We start from the raw sequence: 20,662 nt of genomic DNA on the forward strand, positions 1-20,662 counted from the left end.
AAGTTTCAGTGTATCTGGTTTTATGTGGATGTCCTTGATCCACTTGGACTTAAGCTTTATACAAGGAGATAAGAATGGGTCGATTCACATTTTTCTACATGCTGACCACCAGTTGAACCATCTCCATTTGTTTAAAATGCTGTCTGTTTTCTACTGGGTGGTTTTAGCTGCTTTGTCAAAGATCAAGTGACCACAGGTGTGTGGGTTCATTTATGGATCTTCAATTTCATTCCATTGATCTTCCTGCCTGTCTCTATACCAGTACCATGAAGCTTTAACATTGAAATTTACTGATGGAAAAAGTGAGACCTAGAAGTATAAGTTATGATCACTCACCTAAGCGCATCCTCCATAGGAAAGAAGCTTGTATATCATTTATCTCTCTGTCACTACCAAATTTATGTTCTTTTAAAAGAGGTATGTTTTTATTTGTGTGTGTGGTTGTAAGCACACTCATGCCTACATAGGTTAGAAATGCTATCAGATCCCCAGAAACTGGAGTTATAGTGCTTATGAGCACCAAGATAGATGCTGGGTACTGAACTCATGTCCTCTGGAAAAATAGCAAGTGCTCTTTACCGCTGGGTAGTATCTCCAGGTCTTCTTTTAATTGGCACCATGTCAGGTTGTATAAATGCCCTTAAGCAAAATGAGCTTGCTGTTTAACCATTCTGACCAGCAGCATCAGCAAAATCGGACTGGAAACTTTGGTTCGTGATCATCTTTTGCTTTATGTTAATTTTGCATCTGGAAGACAGTTCAGCCTGTACAATGCTTGCTGCGTGCACCAGCAAAGACCTGTGTTTGATTCTCAGAGCCCATACAAAAATGCTAGGTATAGCCTAGCCTACATGTTGAGTTCTGGGCTGTTTCTGCCTCATGAAACATGATGATTCCTGCATCAAGGACTTCCAAATTTATTCTCTGGCCTCCATAACAACATACACCTGCACACACAGGGACTCACAGGCATACAAACACACACAAACATGACATCTTTCATTGCAGCATGTGCTTCTGTTTTCCCTTGCTCTTTGTGAAGAAAGAAAGCTCTGAACTAGACCTTCCACTCTATGACCTTCCTTATGTGTTGACTCGGGTAATTCCTGACATTGCTAAACCAGTGCATCTCAGGACAGAGCAAGCAGGCTCACTGGGGTTGTGAGAAATACAGTTCTCAGTTCCACATATTTCCACAGAGTCTGGAACTCTGAGCCTCAGAATCTATAATAGCCAGCCCTTCACTCATCATTATCCTTGGTGTAGTATAGACACCACATTGCTAACCTGTTTTGTGGCCTGTAACTTCCTTTCCCACTCAGCTCTACAGCTGCCGTTTCTTTATTGACATATAGACCTGCTTGACAACATTATTTGCTCCCCCTGATAATGACTTCAAGATGCTCTTAGAACTATTTCAGGGACAGGTTTTCCTTGTGTGTGTGGCAGGAGGTAGGGTGGGGGTAGGTGGGTGTGGTGTGGGGGGTTGGGGTATGTCGGGGAGTAAGCTACTCTCTCGTCCTCATTCCCCACCACCTACTACCATCTATCTTTCAATATGGCTGTTGCTTTTCAAGGGCTTTACTCATTTCTCTGCTGCTTCTTGCAGTTTTTGTATTAGTGCATTGTTGCTGCTCTTATGACACAATTGAGTTGAATGCTAGGCTATCTGAATTCTACAGCCAGACCCAGTGAGCATAAGTTATCATTCTCAGTTTTCTACCTTTATTAGCTTGGAAGCATTTGAGACTCCCTGTGTATTGGCTACACCATTTGGGCAGGAATGGTAGCAGTAGCAGCTTTCTTAAAAAAACAAACAAACAAAAAAAACAAAACAAAAAAAACCCATAATAATTTGCAATTTGATTATTTGCAGAGGACTGTACCATGGTGCACATGAGAAAAATCAGAGTACAACTTATGAAATTCAGTTCTCTCTTTCCACCATGGGCCTCTCAGGAGTTACAGGCAGGTCCTCACATGTACAGCAAATGCCTTTACCCTCTGAACCATCTCTATGACCCTAATAGTAGCTTTCTAATGTATTACAATTGTTTCGTGACAATCTACAGCTGATTCACACATGCTCTTCAATAACTGATTGGCTTATATTGATGGATACATTTTTGTATAGCAGACACCTGACTTTCATTAACAACCCTAGAAGCTACGACAGCACACTTATGCCAAGCTTGCCTTGTACAAGTAAACAGTCCTCAAGTGCTTAGGATGTGCTCAGCACCCTTCTCTTTGTGTACAACGAACCATAGATCTATACCACTGAGCCTGTTAACATTCCTGTTTTGAAGACAGTGAATGATGCACAGGACTTTGCACAGGCTGGTTTAGATCTCTTGTTGACAATGGTAAAGGAGACTTTAGAACCCAGGTCATGTAGATTTGGGTTGAAGCCATCATTGGTCTTAACTATGGCTTGGTGCTGTTCTTTTTATTTTACTGACTGTATGTTTCCTTTATAATTTATTATATTATGGTTGCTGAAGAATACGTGTTAATTTCACAAGCACATGGTCATTGCTATGGCTCTCATACAAGCATCCACTGTGCTTTGACACTGTTCAGCATGCCTTCTACTCTCTGCCTTTTCTTGTCTGTGGCTCCTCCTCTTCAGAATTTCTTTCTTTTTTATTCTGTCAACTCTTCTGTACATTTATTTTTATTTCTTCATAGTTCTTTGAGAATTTTGTACAGTGTACTTAGATTGTATTTATCCTTTCCCCCGAACTCCCTCCCAGATCTATTACACACCCAGCTTTGTGGGGGTGTTTTTATTCCAACCTATTGAGTCTAATTTATGTTGCTGGCCATATACCCATGTATATGTGGCCTTCCACTGAACTGTGGGCAACATACCAGGGGCCACATCTTTAGAGAAAACTGGCTCTCCCTCTCCAGCAGCTACCAAATGCCAGTAGCTCCTCAGTTAAGAGAGGGGATCCATGGCCAACCCCAACCCCATGCTGGAATCTTGTCTATCTTGAGTTTGCACAGATCTTGTGAATGCTGTCACACTTGCAATGAGTTCATATGTACAATTGCTCTGTTGTTTTTGAAAAGCATAGTTTCCTTGTAGTCACCTACTACAGCATATCTTTATAATTTTTGTTTTTAAAATTTCGAAAACCTGAATTGGTTGGTTGCTTGCTTTTCCATGTCTGCCTTACTTCTCTTAATTTTCCTGCAAGTGACATGGTTTTGGTTTTCTTTATGGCTGAGTAATATTCCACTATGTAAAGACCATATTTTTTCACATTCCTTTTTTTCTGAGCAGGTAGACGGATTCTGAACCTTGGCTATTTTTAATAGTTATGATAAATACATGTTTGGAGGTGTCACTTTTGTGTGCTACTATCCTTTCTTTCAGGCTGTGAGTGGTGTAAGGTTCAATTTTTGTGATCGGCAAGAACTCAGAAGCCAGAAGGTTATCAGCTTACCTATCCTAGAGTTATTAAGTGATAGAGAAAGAACATTACAAACATTATGTATCATATGTATGCCAGCCTTAATTCCTTTCCCCCACTATCAGTGGGTTTGGCCATTTCCTTCTATAAAATGTAAATCTGATCATTTTTGACCTACTGGGCCATAAATCTCCTGCCCTTTAAGTTTAGTAAACTGCACATTCATTTCACCTTAATCGTCACAAGGTGGTTAAGCCTCTGTACAATCATCTCAAGCTATATCATTTTGTGATGTGACAGCCTTGAGCACATCCCAAGCCTCAACCCTATCCATGTTCTTCAAGCTTCTTCATTCATCTGTTATGTTTTTCTTGGTTCCCTAATATCCTACGTTACATGGTCAGTCATCTTCAACAATGCCCTGTTTTCTGGTCCAGCTATGTGTCCAATAGTGACGTTTCAGTTAAAGATGGGCTACCTACTCTTAGATTATGTTGACTAGATATTTAGCCATTCTTCATCTGTGCAGAGGTGTTCTGTGTTTGTAGGATGATAATGCCAAATCATGCAGTTCCCAGATGGCATCTAGTAAGCCAGGTACCATACAATACATACATAATACATCAGGTACAGTGGTCCATACTGCAACCACTTCCAGTTTTGAACAATTGTGGTTCATTACTTCCTTTTAGAATTTCTTTTATCTTTGATGTATTCATCTCCAAGACATGGCTCAAAAGCTTTTCTGTGAAAGCTTGGCTTTCTGGTCAACCTCAGTTGGCTGTTCTGTCCATTTGTATTTCTATTAGGTTTTGGGAAAATGCTGCTTCAGGACTTCTTTTTTTTTCTCTCTGTCTCTCTCTTCCTTTCCTGGTGTACTATGGGCCATCCTCATGCTTTTTTGAATACTGGTAATATCCTAGTAACAGAAGAGCAAGGGTCTAGGTTCAAATCTCAGCTCTGTTACTTGCTGTTTTCCTGACCAGTCTTTCTAAAGTAGTTTCCTTATTTGTCAAACAAGAAAATGAAAAGAAAGTCTAACTCAGGCAGATAGTTTCTTGGATGATTAGCTGAGTTCAAGTAGTTGGAGGTGGTGTAATAAGTGCTCTGAAAATCCTCCTTCCCCATCTGTGCACAGTAGAAATACTGTGCCTCACAAAGGTTTGAAGTCAGTGTTCACAGGTGAACTATGATCAGAAAAGCTTATCAGTCCTGGTGGTGTAGCAAGAGAAAACATAAAGGCTTTCTGCACAGGGTAAGAAATATGAAGAACAGCAGAATAAACCCTTTCTAGTTGCCTGGCTTGGAGTGCCATAGGACACTAGCTCTTAGTTTGTTGTAGGAGGCCTACTCTCGATGCCTCTGTGCTGTGAACTTTGTGTGTTCATTTATGCCCTGATGTGAAAACTCAAAACATGAAGAAGCTGGGGCAGTGTAACAATCTCCATAGTTTAGCCAAGATTTCTCAGGAGTAACATGTAAATTCCTTTATGTTATTAAATGTTCACTTGATTTTTAAAATAGCTCTTGTATATTTTATTGAAATATGTGCACATTACTTACAATATTCCTTTATAAAACATAAAACATTGGATGGAAGAAAAAAAAGAATCCTGCTTCTTCGAAATTTAATTTCATTTGTATAACAATTGTCTAAAATGAAATAAGATTATTTCATTTACTTTCAAACTTTATGCAAAGTTCTACAGACTTCATTCCTATCAGTTAGAATAAAGTCAATGTGTTTTCAGAAGCAATGGTAATCCTTAAAATGACAGTTGGAGAATTAATAACTTAGAAGCATTCAGAAATTGTCACACAGTGGACTCTGCAGTAAAGTACACAGACAAGGGTCATGATATTTTTTGTTTTGTTTTGTTTTGAAAGATTTATTTATTATATTTAAGTACACTGTAACTGTCTTCAGACACTCCAGAAGAGGGCACCAGATCTCGTTACAGATGGTTGTTACATGTGGTTGCTGGGAATTGATCTCAGGACCTTTGGAAGAGCAGTCAGTGCTCTTAACCGCTGAGCCATCTCTCTAGTCCCAAGGATCATGTTTTTATGTATGGTATGTGTCAATTAATACTTGTGCTGATGGGGCCTTTAGTGGTTGTGAAGTTACAGCCAGTGAGGTCTACACATGATTTTCCTCAAATAAGCCTTATTTGTAGTTAGCTATGATTGTGGTTGTGGTCAGGGCTCAACAAATAGTGCATCTCTGATTTCACTGTGGGGCTGATTTTGTCCCCTAAGTGATATTTGGTAATTGCTGCAGGCATTTTCTGTTGGGGTTGAAAGGGAGGATGCCATTGGTATCTGTTAGGTAAAGTTAAGGATGGAACTAAACATCATTTCATGAGCATGCCAGCACTCTGCAAGTAAGGATTATCCCTACAAAATGCTGGTGGTTCAGCAACTGAAACTCAAAGGAATGAAACATATAAAACTTCACTCCTTTTCATTTAATTTAATGACAGCACCATCATAAAACCTCTTTCTAATAGAAATAAGCTCATGGCAGAAAGACACATTCCTAAAAGACAAATTTAATCCAAACTACTCCCACAATAACTACAAGAAGACACATGTGTTGGACAAACCAGATAACATGGTTCCTCTCTCTTGAACCTTAGCACACCATATCATCTCTGACTCCAAATGGAACATGCCCACTCAGCAGCCATGTCAGAGCAAAGAGGGCACTCGGTGTTTATGTGAGGTGGGACAAACCATCTCCAGTCTGGAGGAAAGAGAGGCAGATGTGGCTGCTGACTTTTCAAGAAAATTATCTGTCCCAATCTTAGACTGACATGAAGAAAGCTTCTCTTTTTCAGCCCTCCATGAACTTATTAAATTTCAGTAGCAGGTTAATAATCATTACGTGCCCTTCAGAAATTCAAGTTGTTAACTGTGATATTTAATATATCTCTGGAAAAATTGGAACATCTATGATGCACCCAATCCCAACCGAACTGAAAAGTCAAAGTACAACTTAGTAACACTTTGGGTTGGATCCTGGGGAATGATCTGTTCCTAAAATAGACTTCTCTGCAAGGGATTGGTTCTGTCATTTTCATTGAGGATGTGTTTTATTCATTAGCATAAAAATTATGGAAGCTTTCAAAACTGATTAAATTAAATCCGAACTTTACTTGCAAAAAGAAATCGGTAACATTCTTCTCCCAATTATTACTTCTTCCCTAAGTTGTTGTAGATATATGATCCTGTGGGTGTACTTCAGGCAAAATCTGTCCACCTTTGTATCCCACAAGGAAGAACAAAAAGGGAATTAACATTGGTACACTCAGTAAGAAAAATATCTTCTGTGAGATCTACCACTGGGATGTCTGGAACAGTGAAATGTGATTGCTTTTGGCCTACCCTTTTGTTTCTTGCACATCAAATAATGTGTAACTTTTAGGTAATTCAAGGATACATTTATTACAGTTAGATGATTCACATGTGAATTATTTTATTCTAATAGGAAGAAAATATCTACTTTAAAACTGGTTTTTCTTAACCACTTAAATTGACCTGAGGAGGTTTGAGTGGTCTGAGTCACATTGACTCATATTTTCCCATTTCTGTCTTCCAGGGTCTTTGGGGCTGCGATACTGCTCACCTCTACCCTCAATATGCTGATCCCATCTGCAGCCAGAGTGCATTATGGATGTGTCATCTTTGTTAGGATATTGCAAGGACTTGTGGAGGTAGGAACTACAGGGTGGCATCAAGTCAAGTTTGGGTGCAATTGAAAGTTGTATGATTACTTTTGTCTTTATGGATAAATAGGTATTAACTGTACTGCATAATGTTAAAATTATAAATGAAGCACCGGAAATCCAAGGTGGTCATTGTACTTGGTCCTCAAACTCAGGGCTCCATGCATGCACGCTAGACAAACAAGTGTTCTCATACTACTGAGCCTCATCCTTTGGGCATGACTATATTCTTTAAAAGACTAATCTTTAAATCATTTTTCATTTATATATATGTGTGTATTTTTACATGTGTGTATGTACATGTATGTGAGTGCAGGTATCAAAGGAGGCCAGGGACATTGAATCCCCTGGAGTTGGAGTTATAGACAAATTGTAGATATGTAAAGAGAACCAAACTTGGATTCAACTTAACTGCTAAGCCATCTCTCCATCCCTCTTGAGAGATTTATCCTAAGTCTCTGTTTTTCTTTAACACACTGACATGTTTGGTATATTCTTAGCCATGTGGTTGTACAGTTGGATCTTGATGTAGTATCTAGAAGACTTTGAAAGACTGCCATTTAAAACCCCAATTTGACCTATGAACAGTTCTTTCTCCACATGAAGTGTGACAGAAATAGAAAAATAATGTGAATATAAAAACACGGAGCAGATTCTTTCTTCCAAAATGGAAAATAATATGCTAGAATCAGAATTATAGAAAGAGCTAGTTATTATTAATGTCAACTTTCAAGATGGCTGAACTCTTATTTAGAGTCCTTGTATTTGGGAATCACATAATGCAGTGACTTAGAAAAACTTTTCCAAATTTCAGTGTTTAGAAGTCAACCGATTATCAGACAGTCTTTTTTTTTTTAAAGATTTATTTATTTATTATATGTAAGTACACTGTAGCTGTCTTCAGACACTCCAGAAGACAGAGTCAGATCTCGTTACAGATGGTTGTGAGCCACCATGTGGTTGCTGGGATTTGAACTCTGGACCTTCGGAAGAGCAGTTGGGTGCTCTTACCCACTGAGCCATCTCACCAGCCCTATCAGACAGTCTTATCTTTCACTTTAATAAGAAGAAAATTAGGATGAGAAAAACCCCTGATGGGTGGGAGCATCTAAAGAAACTGTGTGTTGAGCTTTTCAAACGGGATTCCGTGGATTCACTAAGAGCCATTAGATTGGAAACAGGCCCCGTGGAAGGGATGTGCTAACTTCCTAGTGGCTCCTCATCCTAAATACCTGTGTCTGTTTTCCCACCACAGGGTGTCACCTACCCAGCCTGTCATGGGATATGGAGCAAGTGGGCCCCTCCTTTGGAGAGGAGTAGGTTGGCTACAACCTCCTTTTGTGGTGAGCATTGTGCTGCTGTGCTGTTGTGGTGGGCAAACGGCTAGGGAAGACATGGGAAATAACTCAAAGTTTGATAAATGCATTTACCAAGTATCTGGTTTTGGACCATTATTTTAATTTTCATTGATATCTTTAAACCAGCTTTTCTTTATGTTTTGTATTATTTTGGGAGTTGAACCATCCTCAATTATGTTAACTGGTGGTTTTATCTTTACTTGTTTATTTTTTAATTTTGAGATAGCTATGTAACATGGACTAGCCTGAAACTCTGTATGCATATCAGGCTGGCCTAGAACTCACAGAGATATTCCTGCCTCTGCCTCCTGAGTACTGAGATTAAATGCATGCAGCACCATGACTATCAACTTTAAAAAATTTTTTTGAGTCCCAAATAGGCAAGAAAAGTCCCATTCCTAACTCATAACAAGAGACAATACATATTCACTTTAAAGTACAAAACTGCTGTAAAAGTCCACCAATAATAAATTATCAGCAATGTTATTATCTAAGATGTTGAAATTGTAAACATTAATTTTATACCAAAGGCTTTAAATATTGCAGTTTTTGTGTCCAAATCTGAGATACTGTTTTCACAATCATTTTTAATATACTTTATGTTTTTGGTTCTGAGCCTAGCCTTTAATGGCTGAGCCATCTCTCCAGCCCTTTTATACACTTAAAAAATGAAAGTAAAAAGCACCATGCAAAGGTAAAACATACCTTTCTAAAATCGATTTAGTTATTTCCTTATTTTTTAATAGAAAAGTCTAGGAAATTGTTTATTTTTTAAAAATTTGTATTAGATATTTCCTTTATTTACATGTCAAATGTTATCCCCTCTTTTGGTATCCCCTCCAAAACCCCCCTATCCCATCCCCCTCCTCCTGCTTCTATAAGGGTGTCATTTCCCATCCTGGCATTCCCCTATACTGGGGCAAAGAACTGTCACAGGACCAAGGACCCCTCCTCCTATTGATGTCAATCAAGGTCATCCTCTGCTACATATGCGGATGGAACCATAGGTCCCTCCATGTGTACTCTTTGGTTTGGTCCCTAGGAACTCTGGGGTGTCTGGTTGGTTGATATTGTTTGCAACCCCTTCAGATCCTTCAGTCCTTTCTCTAACTCCTCCATTGGGGATCCTCTGCTCAGTTCAATGGTTGGCTGCGAGCATGTACCTCTGCATTTATCAGGCTCTGGCAGAGCCACCCAGGAGACATATGTATCAGGTTCCTATCAGCAAGCACTTGTTGGCATCCACAATAGTGTCTGGAATTGATAACTGTATATGGGATAGATTCCCTGGGTGGGGCAGTCTCTGGATGGCCTCTCATTCAGTCTGTGTTCCAAATCTTGTCTCTGTATCTCCTCCCATGGGTATTTTGTTCTTCCTTCTAAGAAGGACTGAAGTATCCACACTTTGGTCTTTCTTCTTCTTGAGCTTCATGTGGTTTGTGAATTGTATTTTGGGTATTCCAAGCTTTTGGGATAATATCTGCTTATCAGTGAGTGCCTACCATGAGTACCCTGAAATGAACCCACACAGCTACGGTCACTAGATCTTTGACAAAGGAGCTAAAACCATCCAGTGGAAAAAAGACAGCATTTTAAACAAATGGTGATGGTTGAACTGAAGATCAGCATGTAGAAGAATGCAAATCGACCCATTCTTATCTCCTTGTACAAAGCTCAAGTCCAAGTGGATCAAGGACCTCCACATAAAACCAGATACACTGAAACCAATAGAAGAGAAAGTGAGGAAGAGCTTCAAACAAATGGGCACATAGGAAAATTTCCTGAAAAGAACACCAATGGCTTATGCTCTAAGATCAAGAATTGACAAATGGGACCTCATAAAATTGCAAAGCTTCTATTTCTTTATTTTTTATCTTATCTATTTGCATGTTTGTCTGCACGTATGTTAGTGCATCATCTGTGTGCCCAGTGCCCTTCTGTATTAGTCATGGTTCTCTAGGGTCACAGACTTATGGAATGTCTCTATATATTATAGGAAATTATTAGAATGACTTACAGTTTGCAGTCCAACTTGCCAAACAATGAGCAATTGTGAATGGGAAGTCCAACACCTTAGTAGTTGCTCAGTCCCATGAGGCTAGGAGTCTCAGCTTGCTTTCTATATAAGGTAGAATCCTGAAGAAGTAGGCTGCAAAAGATGTGGTGGCAAGTAAGTACAAGCAGGAGAAGAAGAAGCCTTCCTTCTTCTATTGTCATTATGTAGGCCTCCAGTACAAAGTGTTACCCCAGATCAATGGTGTGTACCACCAAACCTGGATCTAAGTTGCTCTTTACTTAGAACTTGCTCTGTCCCAGGCTGGCCTTGAACTCAGAAATCTTCTTGCCTTGTTCTCCTGGGATTAAAGGTGTCAACGTTGCCTGGGTCTAAACTTTTCATGGCCAGTGTGCCTCAATATCTGGATCAAAAGCATGTGTCTTCCAGCCTCAAGATCTGGATCACAGGTGTGTCCTCCATTCCTGGATTGTAGTTTATTCCAGAAAGAGTCATGGTGACAATTGGGAATATCCATCACACCCTTGAAAGCCAGAAAAGAGCATCAAAGCCCTTGGAATTGGAGTTATGGGTGGTTGTGAGCTACTATGTGTGTTCTGAGAATAGAACCGGTGTCCTCTGCAAGAGCAGTAAATGCTCTTGCATCTCTGCAGCCCACACCCTTGTTACAGTTCTTCACATCTCTTTTATGTTCTGCTTCCTAGGTTTGATTCTAGGTATGGTCCTGTGGTTTTCTGTAAGGATGTACGGTGAACATGTGTTTGATGGAATGGAATGGTGTGTGTGTGTGTGTGTGTGTGTGTGTGTGCATGCACACAGCTGTTGCATGTGTTTGTGTGAGCCAACCCCAGAGTATCCGAGGAAAAACTCACTATTGCTTTCACTTACTTCCCTCCTTCATTCCTCCCCCTCCAGGTTCCTATGCTGGAGCAGTCATTGCAATGCCCTTAGCTGGTATCCTTGTGCAGTACACTGGATGGTCGTCAGTATTTTATGTGTATGGTAGGTCACATTTATTTACAATAGAAGTATGCATAGGCTAAGAGAAATATGGTAGCATACAACACAATTATTTCCTTAGTTTCTGGTCTTAAAGAAAACCCTTTATATTCTGAAATTACTATTTTTTTCATTGCTATTTCTTGCCTTAAAGAGCAACAATGTTGCTTATGGAGACTTTGCAATACTGTCTTAAGTGATATGCTTCTGACAGTGAGGAGAATACAGGGCTCCTGATTAAAAGCTGCCGGGGATTAAAAAGCTAGCCCCAACTCACCTCACTTTTCTGCTATTGTTTCCTGGCTATTTTCCTGACTTTACCTCCTCAAACGGAGTGGGTGTGGGGGGCAGGAGGGTGGTTGTCCTGCTAACTCCTCTGTCAGTTTTGATACAGTATCAATAATAACCAGTCACAGAAGCGGAGGTTAAAGTCCACCCAGCTCTCTCATTGAAATAAAGATGAAATCCTACTGCAAATATACTAATAAGAAGCTGAATGCTTTCCAGATTGCCCTGGAGATTCCCTTTTCAAAGTGTCTACTATCATCGTTCGGTGTGGGCACAAACATCTGGAGGATTAAATTAAGCACATGGTGCTGTCTAACAGTGTCTGGCTGCCTCTGAGTTTGGCCACATTCATTTGTTCTTACTTGGCAATATTCTAAAAATGGCAAGGGCATTTTCCTAGAGAATGCCGACAAATACTGCTTTATAACAAGGGTTCTTTGAGTAATGAAGAGTCCATTAACAGATTTTTGGATCAGTGAATGTTCTACGCTGTAAGCCATACATGTTTTTGCATATATCTATTGTCTCTTGGTGTCTATCCCTGCCTCTGTCTCTGTCTCTCTTGATCTCTGTATGAGTGTGAATGCATTGCATGCATGCCATGGTACATGTATAGAGGGCAGATGACAATGTGCAGAAGTCAGTTTTCTCTTTCCACCGCCTTGCTTCTGAGAATGGAACTCAGATTTCATAGAAAGTGTCCTTACCTGCTGAGCCATCTCAGAGGACCCCTAGAGAGGATTTTGAAAATCAGATTTTAAATCCTGTTTTTCCAATCAGTTTTCCCAAGAGTCTGTGATTCTACACAGACTGTAGCATGGCTAGTTGCTACCCTGATTTGGGCTAAGTTTACTACTTACTTGAAGATTTGATGGAACTCTTACAACTCATATATACATCCCAAGCATTAATTGTTTCTAGAAAAAGAAAGGAAGAAAGATAGGGCATGGAGTTGGGAGGGAGGAAAGGTGGGGATGATCTGGAAGGATTTGGGGGAGTAGAAACTATGATCAGAAAATGTAAGAAAACCATTTATTTTCAATAGGAATATATTTTAAAAATATAAAGGAATAATAATTTAAATAAGTCATTATGTCTTCTTGAATCTCATTTAATACTTATCACTTACTCTGAATCAAAGGATATGCAGTAAATATTTTAAAAAAACATACAAAGCGTGTTTGCTTCCTGTCGGCAACAAAAATTGGATCTTGAATTGCCTATTCCATTTTTGTTTTCAAAATTAAAGTGGTGAAATGTGAACAGTGACTAAATGGAAGAAGGTAAAAGTTACAAAACACCAGGTGAGCACAGGGCCTGGTACATGCATTTAGTTCATGGTAGCAATGGGCAGAGTGGTACAGGATATAGTTGATGAGTTCAGCTAGTGAGCATGATGAACAGATGGAGGGATGAGAGGCACTCTGCTAATCTTCACCAAGTTACAGAATTCTCCATTATCAGATGCTCAGAGTGACCCCTACTGCTCTGTGCGTTATAAACATCTCTCCTATACCTACATTTTTTTTTTTGGCCAAGAACTTATGGATCAATTACTTTCCTTATTTTTAAATAGAAATTTTCTTTACTTATATTTTAAATGTTATCCCCTTTCCTGTTTCCCTTCTGAAAACCCTCTATTCCATCCCCCACTCCTGCTCACCAACCTACTCACTCCCGCTTCCCTGACCTGGCATTCCACTATACGGGGGTGGGGGTGGGGCATAGAGCATTCACAGGACCAAGGGCCTCTCCTCCCAATGATGTCCAACAAGGCCATCCTTTGCTACATATGCAGCTGGAGTAATGGGTTCCTCCATGTGTACTCTCTTGTTGGTGGTTTAGTCCCTTGGAGCTCTAGGGGTACGGGTTGGTTCATATTGTTGTTCCTCCTATGGGGCTGCAAATCCCTTCAGCTTCTTGGGTCCTTTCTCAAGTACTTCCATTGAGGACCCTGTGCTAAGTCCAATGGTTGGCTGAGAGAATCCACCTCTGTATTTTTCAGGCACTGGCAGAGCATCTCAGGAGACAGCTATATAAGGCTAATATCAGAAAGCACTTGTTGGCATCCACAACAGTGTCTGGGTTTGGTAACTGTATATGGGATAGATCACTAGGTGGGGCAGTCTCTGGAGGGCCTTTTTTTTTTTTTCAGTCTGTGCTCCACACTTTGTCTATGTATCTCCTCCCATGGGTATTTTGTTCCCCCTTCTAAGAAGGACCAAAGTATCCACACTTTGGTCTGTCTTCTTCATGTGGTTTGTGAATTGTATCTTGGGGATTCTGAGCTTCTGGGCTAATATCGACTTATCAGTGAGTGCATACTTTGGTGTTCTTTTGTGATTGGGTTACCTCACTCAGGATGAAATTTTCTAGTTCTATACATTTGCCTAAGAATTCACTGTTTTTAATAGCTGAGTAATACTCCATTGTATAAATGTACCACATTTTCTGTATCCATTCTTCTGATGAGGGACATCTGGGTTCTTTCCAGCTTCTGGATATTATAAGTAAGACTGCTATGAACATAGTGGAGCATGTGACCTTATTACATGTTGAAGCATCTTCTGGGTATATGCCCAGGAGTGATACAGCTGGGTCCTCAGGTAGTTCTACATTCAATTTTCTGAGGAACTGCCAGGTCGATTTCCAGAGTGGTTGTATCATCTTGTAATCCCAACAGCAGTGGAGGAGTGTTCCTCTTTTTCCACATACTCATCAGCATCTGCTGTCACTTGAGTTTTGACCTTAGCCATTCTGACTGGTGTGAGGTGGAATCTCAGAGTTGTTTTGATTTGCCTTTCTCTGTTGACTAAGGATGTTCAACATTTCTTTAGGACCTTCTCAGAATTCGGTATTCCTCAGTTGAGAATTCTTTGGATTGCTCTCTACCCCCATTTTTAATAGGGTTATTTGGTTCTGTAGAGTCTAACTTCTTGAATTCTCTGTATATATTGGATATTAGCTCTCTGTTGGATGTAGGATTGGTAAAGATCTTTTCCCAATCTGCTGGTTGCTGTTTTGTCCTAGTGACAGTGTCCTTTGCCTTACAGAAGCTTTGCAATTTTATGAGATCCCATTTATCAATTCTTGTTCTTAAAGCATAAGCTATTGGTGTTCTGTTCAGGAAAATTTCCCCTGTACCTATGTGTTTGAGGCTCTTCCCCACTTTCTTTTCTATTAGCTTCAGTGTATCTCGTTTTATGTGGAGATCCTTAATCTACTTGGACTTGAGCTTTGTACAAGAAGAGAATGAGTCAATTTGTATTCTTTTACATGCTATGTGCCTGTTGCACCAGCAACAATTTTTGAAAATGCTGTCTTTTTTCCACTGGATGGTTTTAGCACCTTTGTCAAAGATCAAGTGACCATAGGTGTATGGGTTCATTTCTGGGTGTTCAATTCTATTCCATTGATCTACCTACCTGTCAATGTGCCAACACCATGCAGTTTTTATCACGATTGCTGTATGGTATAGCTTGGGGTCAAGGATGGTGATTCCCCCAGTTCTTTTATTGTTGCAAAGATTTTTTCACTATCCTGAGCTTTTTGCTATTCCAAATGAAATTGAGAATTGCTCTTTCTAACTCTCTGAAGAATTGAGTTGGAATTTTGATGGGGATTTCATTGAATCTGTAGATTGCTTTTGGCAAAATGGCCATTTTTACTATATTAATTCTGCCAATCCATGAGCATGGGAGATCTTTCCATCTTCTGAGATCTTCGATTTTTTCTTCAGAGATTTGAAGTTCTTATTATACAGATCTTTCACTTCCTTAGAGTTACACCGAGGTATTATATATTATTTTTTACTATTATGAAGGGTGTCATTTCCTTAATTTCTTTCTCAGCCTGTTTATCCTTTGTGTAGAGGAAGACCACTGATTTTTTTTTTTTTTAGTTAATTTTATATCCAGCCACTTTACTGAAGTTGTTTATCAGGTTTAGGAGTTCTCTGGTGGAATTTTTGGGGTCACTTAAGTATACCATTATATCATCTGCTAATAGTGATATTTTGACTTCTTCCTTTCCAATTTGTATTCCTTTGACCTCCTTTTCTTGTCTAATTGCTCTGGCTAGGACCTCAAGTACTATATTGAAAAGGTAGGAAGAGAATGGGTAGCATTGTCTAGTACCTGATTTTAATGGAATTGCTTCAGGTTTCTCTCCATTTAGTTTGATGTTGGCTACTGGTTTTCTGTATATTGATTGCTTTTACTATAGTTAGGTATGGGCCTTGAATTTCTGATCTTTCCAAGACTTTTATCATGAAGGGGTGTTGGATTTTGTGAAATGATTTCTCAGCATCTGATGAAATGATCATGTGGTTTTTTTCTTTGAGTTTTTTATATAGTGGATTACCTTGATGGATTTCCATATATTGAACCATCCTTGCATCCCTGGGATGAAGCCTACTTGATTGTGGTGAATGATCATTTTGATCTTTTCTTGGATTCAGTTTGCTATAATTTTATTGAATATTGTTGCATCAATATTCATAAGGACATTTGTCTGAAGTTCTTTTTCTTTGTTGGGTCTTTGTGTGGTTTAGGTATCAGCATAATTGTGACTTTGTAGAAGGTATTGTATAGTGTTCTTTCTGTTTCCATGTTATGGAATAGTTTGAAAAGTATTAGTATTAGATCTTCTTTGAAAGACTGATAGATCTCTGCACTAGACACATCTGGTCCTGTGCTTTTTTAGGCTGGGAGACTAGTAATGACTGATTCTATTTCTTTATGGGTTATGGGACTGTTTAGTTCATTTATCTGGTCTTGATTTAACTTTCATACTGGGTATCTATGTAGAAAATTGTCTATTTCATTCAGAAATTTTCTAGTTTTGTTGAGTATAGGATTTTGTAGTAGGATATGATGATTTTTTTTTTTTTTTGGATTTCCTCACTTTCTGTTGTTATATCTCCCTTTTCATTTCTGATTTTGTTGATTTGAATATGCTCTCTGTGCCCTCTGGTTAGTCTGGCTAAGGGTTTCTCTAACTTTTTGATTTTTCTCAAAGAATCGGCTGGCTCCTCATTTGGTTGATTCTTTGTGTAGTTCTTTTTGTTTCTACTAGGTTGACTTCAGCCCTGAGTTTGATTATTTCCTGTGGTCTACTCCTCTTGGGTGTATTTGCTTTTTTTTTTTTTTTTTATTCTGGAGCTTCCAGATATGCTGTCAAACTGCTCGGGTATGCTCTCTCCAGTTTCTTTTTGGAGGCACTCAGTGCTATGAGTTTTCCCCTTAGTACTGTTTTCATTGTGCCCCATAAGTTTGGGTATGTTTTGGCTTCATTTTCATTAAATTTGAAAAAGTCTTTAATTTCTTTCTTTATTTCTTCCACATGTATGTGGGCTTTCTATTATTTCTGTTATTGAAGACCAGCCTTAGTCCATGGTGATCTGAGAGGATGCATGGAATTATTTTACTCTTCTTGTATCTGTTGAGGCCTGATTTGTGACTGTTTATATGATCAGTTTTGGAGAAGGTACTGTGAGGTACTGAGTAGAAGGTATGTTCTTTTATTTTAGGATAAACTGTTCTATAGATGTATGTTAAATCCATTTGGTTCATAACTTCTGTTAATTTCACTGTGTCTCTGTTTAGTTTCTGTTTCCATGATCTGTCCATTGATAAGAGCTAGGTAAGTGTTGAAGTCTCCCACTCTTATTGTGTGAGGTGCAATGTGTGCTTTGAGCTTCAGTAAAGTTTCTTTTATGAATGTGGGTGCCCTTGCATTTGTAACATAGATGTTCAGAACTGAGAGTTCTTCTTGGTAGATTTTTTTCCCTTGATGAGTATTAAGTGTCTTTCCTTATCTTTTTTGATAACTTTAGGTTGAAAGTCAATTTTATTCAATATTAGGAGGGCTATTTCAGCTTGTTTCTGGGACCATTTGCTTGGACAATTTTTTCCAGGCTTTTACTCTAAGGTAGTGTCTGTCTTTGTCACTGAGGTGGGTTTCCTGTATGCAGCAAAATGTTGGTCCCTGTTTACATATCCAGTCTGTTAGACTATGCCCTTTTATTGGGGAATTGAGTCCATTGATATTAAGGAAAAGTGATTGTTGCTTCAAGCTATTTTTGTAGTTAGAGTTGGAATTATGTTTATGTGGCTATCTTCTTTTTAATTTGTTAAAAGAAAATCATTTTTTTTTTTACTTTTCCTAGGGTGTAGCTTCCCTCCTTATGTTGGAGGTTTCCCTTTATTTTCCTTTGAAGTGCTGAATTTGTTCAAAGATGTTGTGTAAATTTGTTTTTGTCATGGAATACTTTGGTTTCTCCATTTATGGTAGTTGAAAGTTTTGCTGGGTGTAGTAGCCTGGGCTGGCATTTGTGTTCTCTTAGGGTCTTTATGACATCTGCCCAGGATCATCTGGCTTTCTTAATCTCTGGTGAGAAGTCTGGCATAATTCTGAAAGGTCTGCTGTTATATGTTACTTGACCCTTTTCCCTTACTGCTTTTAAAAAAATTACTTTATTTAATATATGTAAGTACACTGTAGCAGTCTTCAGACACCAGAAGAAGAAATCAGGCCTTGTTGTGAGCCAGAATGTGGTTGCTGGGATTTGTACTCAGGACCTCTGGTAGAGCAGTCAGTGCTCTAACCCCCTCAGCCATCTCTCCAGCCCCCCCACCCCCACTTACTGCTTTTAATATTCTTTCTTTGTTTTGTGCATTTTGTGTCTTGATTATTTTGTGGCTAGAGAAATTTCTTTTCTGGTCCAATCTGTTTGGAGTTCTGTAGGCTTCTTGTGTGTTCATGGCCATATCTTTCTTTAGGTTAGGGAAGTTTTCTTCTATAATTTTGTTGACGATATTTACTGCCCTTTACGTTGGGAATCTTTGCTCTCTTCTATACCTATTATCCTTAGGTTTGGTCTTCTCATTGTGTCCTGGATTTCCTGGACATTTTGGGTTAGGAACTTTTTGCATTTTGCATTTTCTTTGACTGTTGTGTCAATGTTTTCTATGGTATCATCTGCACCTGAGATTCTCTTTTCTCTCTCTTGTATTCAGTTGGTGATGCTTGCATCTATAACTCCTGATCTCTTTTCTAGGTTTTCTACCTCCAGAGTTGTCTCCCTTTGTGATTTCTTTATTGTTTCAATTTCCATTTTTAGATGGTTTTGTTCAATTCCTTCACCTGTTTGGTTGTGTTTTCCTGTAATTCTTTAAGGGATTTTTGTGTTTCCTCTTTAAGAGCTTCTACCTATTGACCTGTGTTCTCCTGTATTTCTTTAAGGGAGTTATTTAGGACTTTCTTAACATTCTCTCTCAGCATCATAAGATGTGATTTTAAATCTGAATCTTGTTTTTCTGGTGTGTTGGATTATCTTTCTCTGGTGGGTGAACTGGGTTCTGATGATGCCAAGTATTCTTGTTTTCTGTTGGTAAAATTCTTGTGCTTGCCTTTCTCCTTCTGGTTTTCTCTGGTGTTAGTTGGTCTTGCTGTCTCAAACTGGAGCTTGTCTCTTCTGTGGGCCTATAAGCATTTGTCAACACTCCAGGGAGACCAGTTCTCTTCTAGCAGGACCTGTGTACAGAGGGCTGAGGAAAAGCCCCAGCTCCCAGGTGCAGATGGATACTGGAAGGATCCTGCCCCAGTTAGTCCACTCTTCCTGTGCCCTGTGCGCTCCTGGAAGATTCAGCTTTGGACAGTTATTGAAGAGGAAATGGTTATCTCACCTCTGAGTCAAGGAGTGAGAGCACTCCTAGGAGACCAGCTCTCTCCTGGTGAGACCAGTGTACAGAGAGCTGTGGGACAGCCTTAGCTCCAGGGTGCAGATGGTGACTGGAAGGATCCTGTCCCAGCTGCTCCACTGTTCATCAATTACTTTCCAAGTGGGTCTTGTAGTACACACTGAAATCCCAGTACTTAGGAGGCTAAGTCAAGTGGGCTCTGATTGAGAGGTCATGCATGCTAGGGCATATAACAGGACCTTGCATCAAAAAACAAAACCCTTTTCCATTTTGTAGCAGAGGTTTGGAGTGATTATATTGCTCATTGAATCATAGAACCAACAACACAGGATTTAAGTTTATGAAAGTCTTTCCTCTGTGTGTGTGTGTGTGTATAATGTGTGTGTGTGTGTGTGTGTGCTTCACATAACATCTGGTCTGAAATCACATGTTTCCATGTTCAGTAATTAAAGGGAAGACAGCATATCAGCAGCTATATATGGTGTTAAGGAAGTTGTCTTAGAAAGTAAATAGACAAACATGAAGTATTAGTGAGCTCAGGAGCATTTAGATTGTTGTCCAAGGGATGAAGGGAAGAGTCTGAAAGAAAAATGCAAAGGCCTGCTAGCAGTGGGGAGAGCAGAATAAGTCACTTGGAATTCCTCCCCTGTCAGGCTTCCAGATTTATAATGCACAACAAGAATATGCGATCATGGCGAGAATAATAAATAAAGATGAGGACTGGAAGAGAGAAAAGACAGTTTGTGGCCTAGGGATGTAACTTCTGTCAGTTCCCAAGAATGAACAGCAAAGTCTGAGCTAGGATATACAGTGTATTGTCATATCACATGAAGGTGCTTCCATGATAATTGAAGAGGCCTTTGTTCATCAAATACAGTCATTTAGGCTAGCAAACTCCTTGTTATTTTACTCCAAATATGTTTATGGTCTTTAGAAGTACTAGTTAGAAATGGGAGCAGACTTTTCTCATTCTCTGGAAATTTAAACCACATATATATATATATATATATATATATATATATATATATATATATATAGAAAGTCAGCTATTTAGGAACATATTCATCCCTCATTGCATGGAATTCTCCAAACATAGGTATGTGATCTTGTTCAATATTCTTATGTTGTATGGTATTGTGTCTAGTCTGGA

At 39.2% G+C, this 20,662-nt stretch overlaps 1 protein-coding gene across 1 annotated transcript in view; it reads left to right on the forward strand.

Annotated features, from left to right (window-relative positions):
• The window catches only part of Slc17a6 (solute carrier family 17 member 6), a 52,742-nt gene that overhangs the window by 16,539 nt on the left and 15,541 nt on the right, over positions 1-20,662 (forward strand). The window contains exons 4-8 of the mRNA XM_029479569.1: positions 7,024-7,138; positions 8,406-8,493; positions 11,438-11,550; positions 17,490-17,494; positions 18,597-18,600. Of these exons, the coding sequence (XP_029335429.1) occupies positions 7,024-7,138; positions 8,406-8,493; positions 11,438-11,550; positions 17,490-17,494; positions 18,597-18,600 (325 nt within the window). The remainder of the gene's footprint in view (positions 1-7,023; positions 7,139-8,405; positions 8,494-11,437; positions 11,551-17,489; positions 17,495-18,596; positions 18,601-20,662) is intronic.

This window comes from Mus caroli, chromosome 7 (assembly GCF_900094665.2).
Source record: "Mus caroli chromosome 7, CAROLI_EIJ_v1.1, whole genome shotgun sequence".
NCBI lineage: Eukaryota > Metazoa > Chordata > Mammalia > Rodentia > Muridae > Mus > Mus caroli.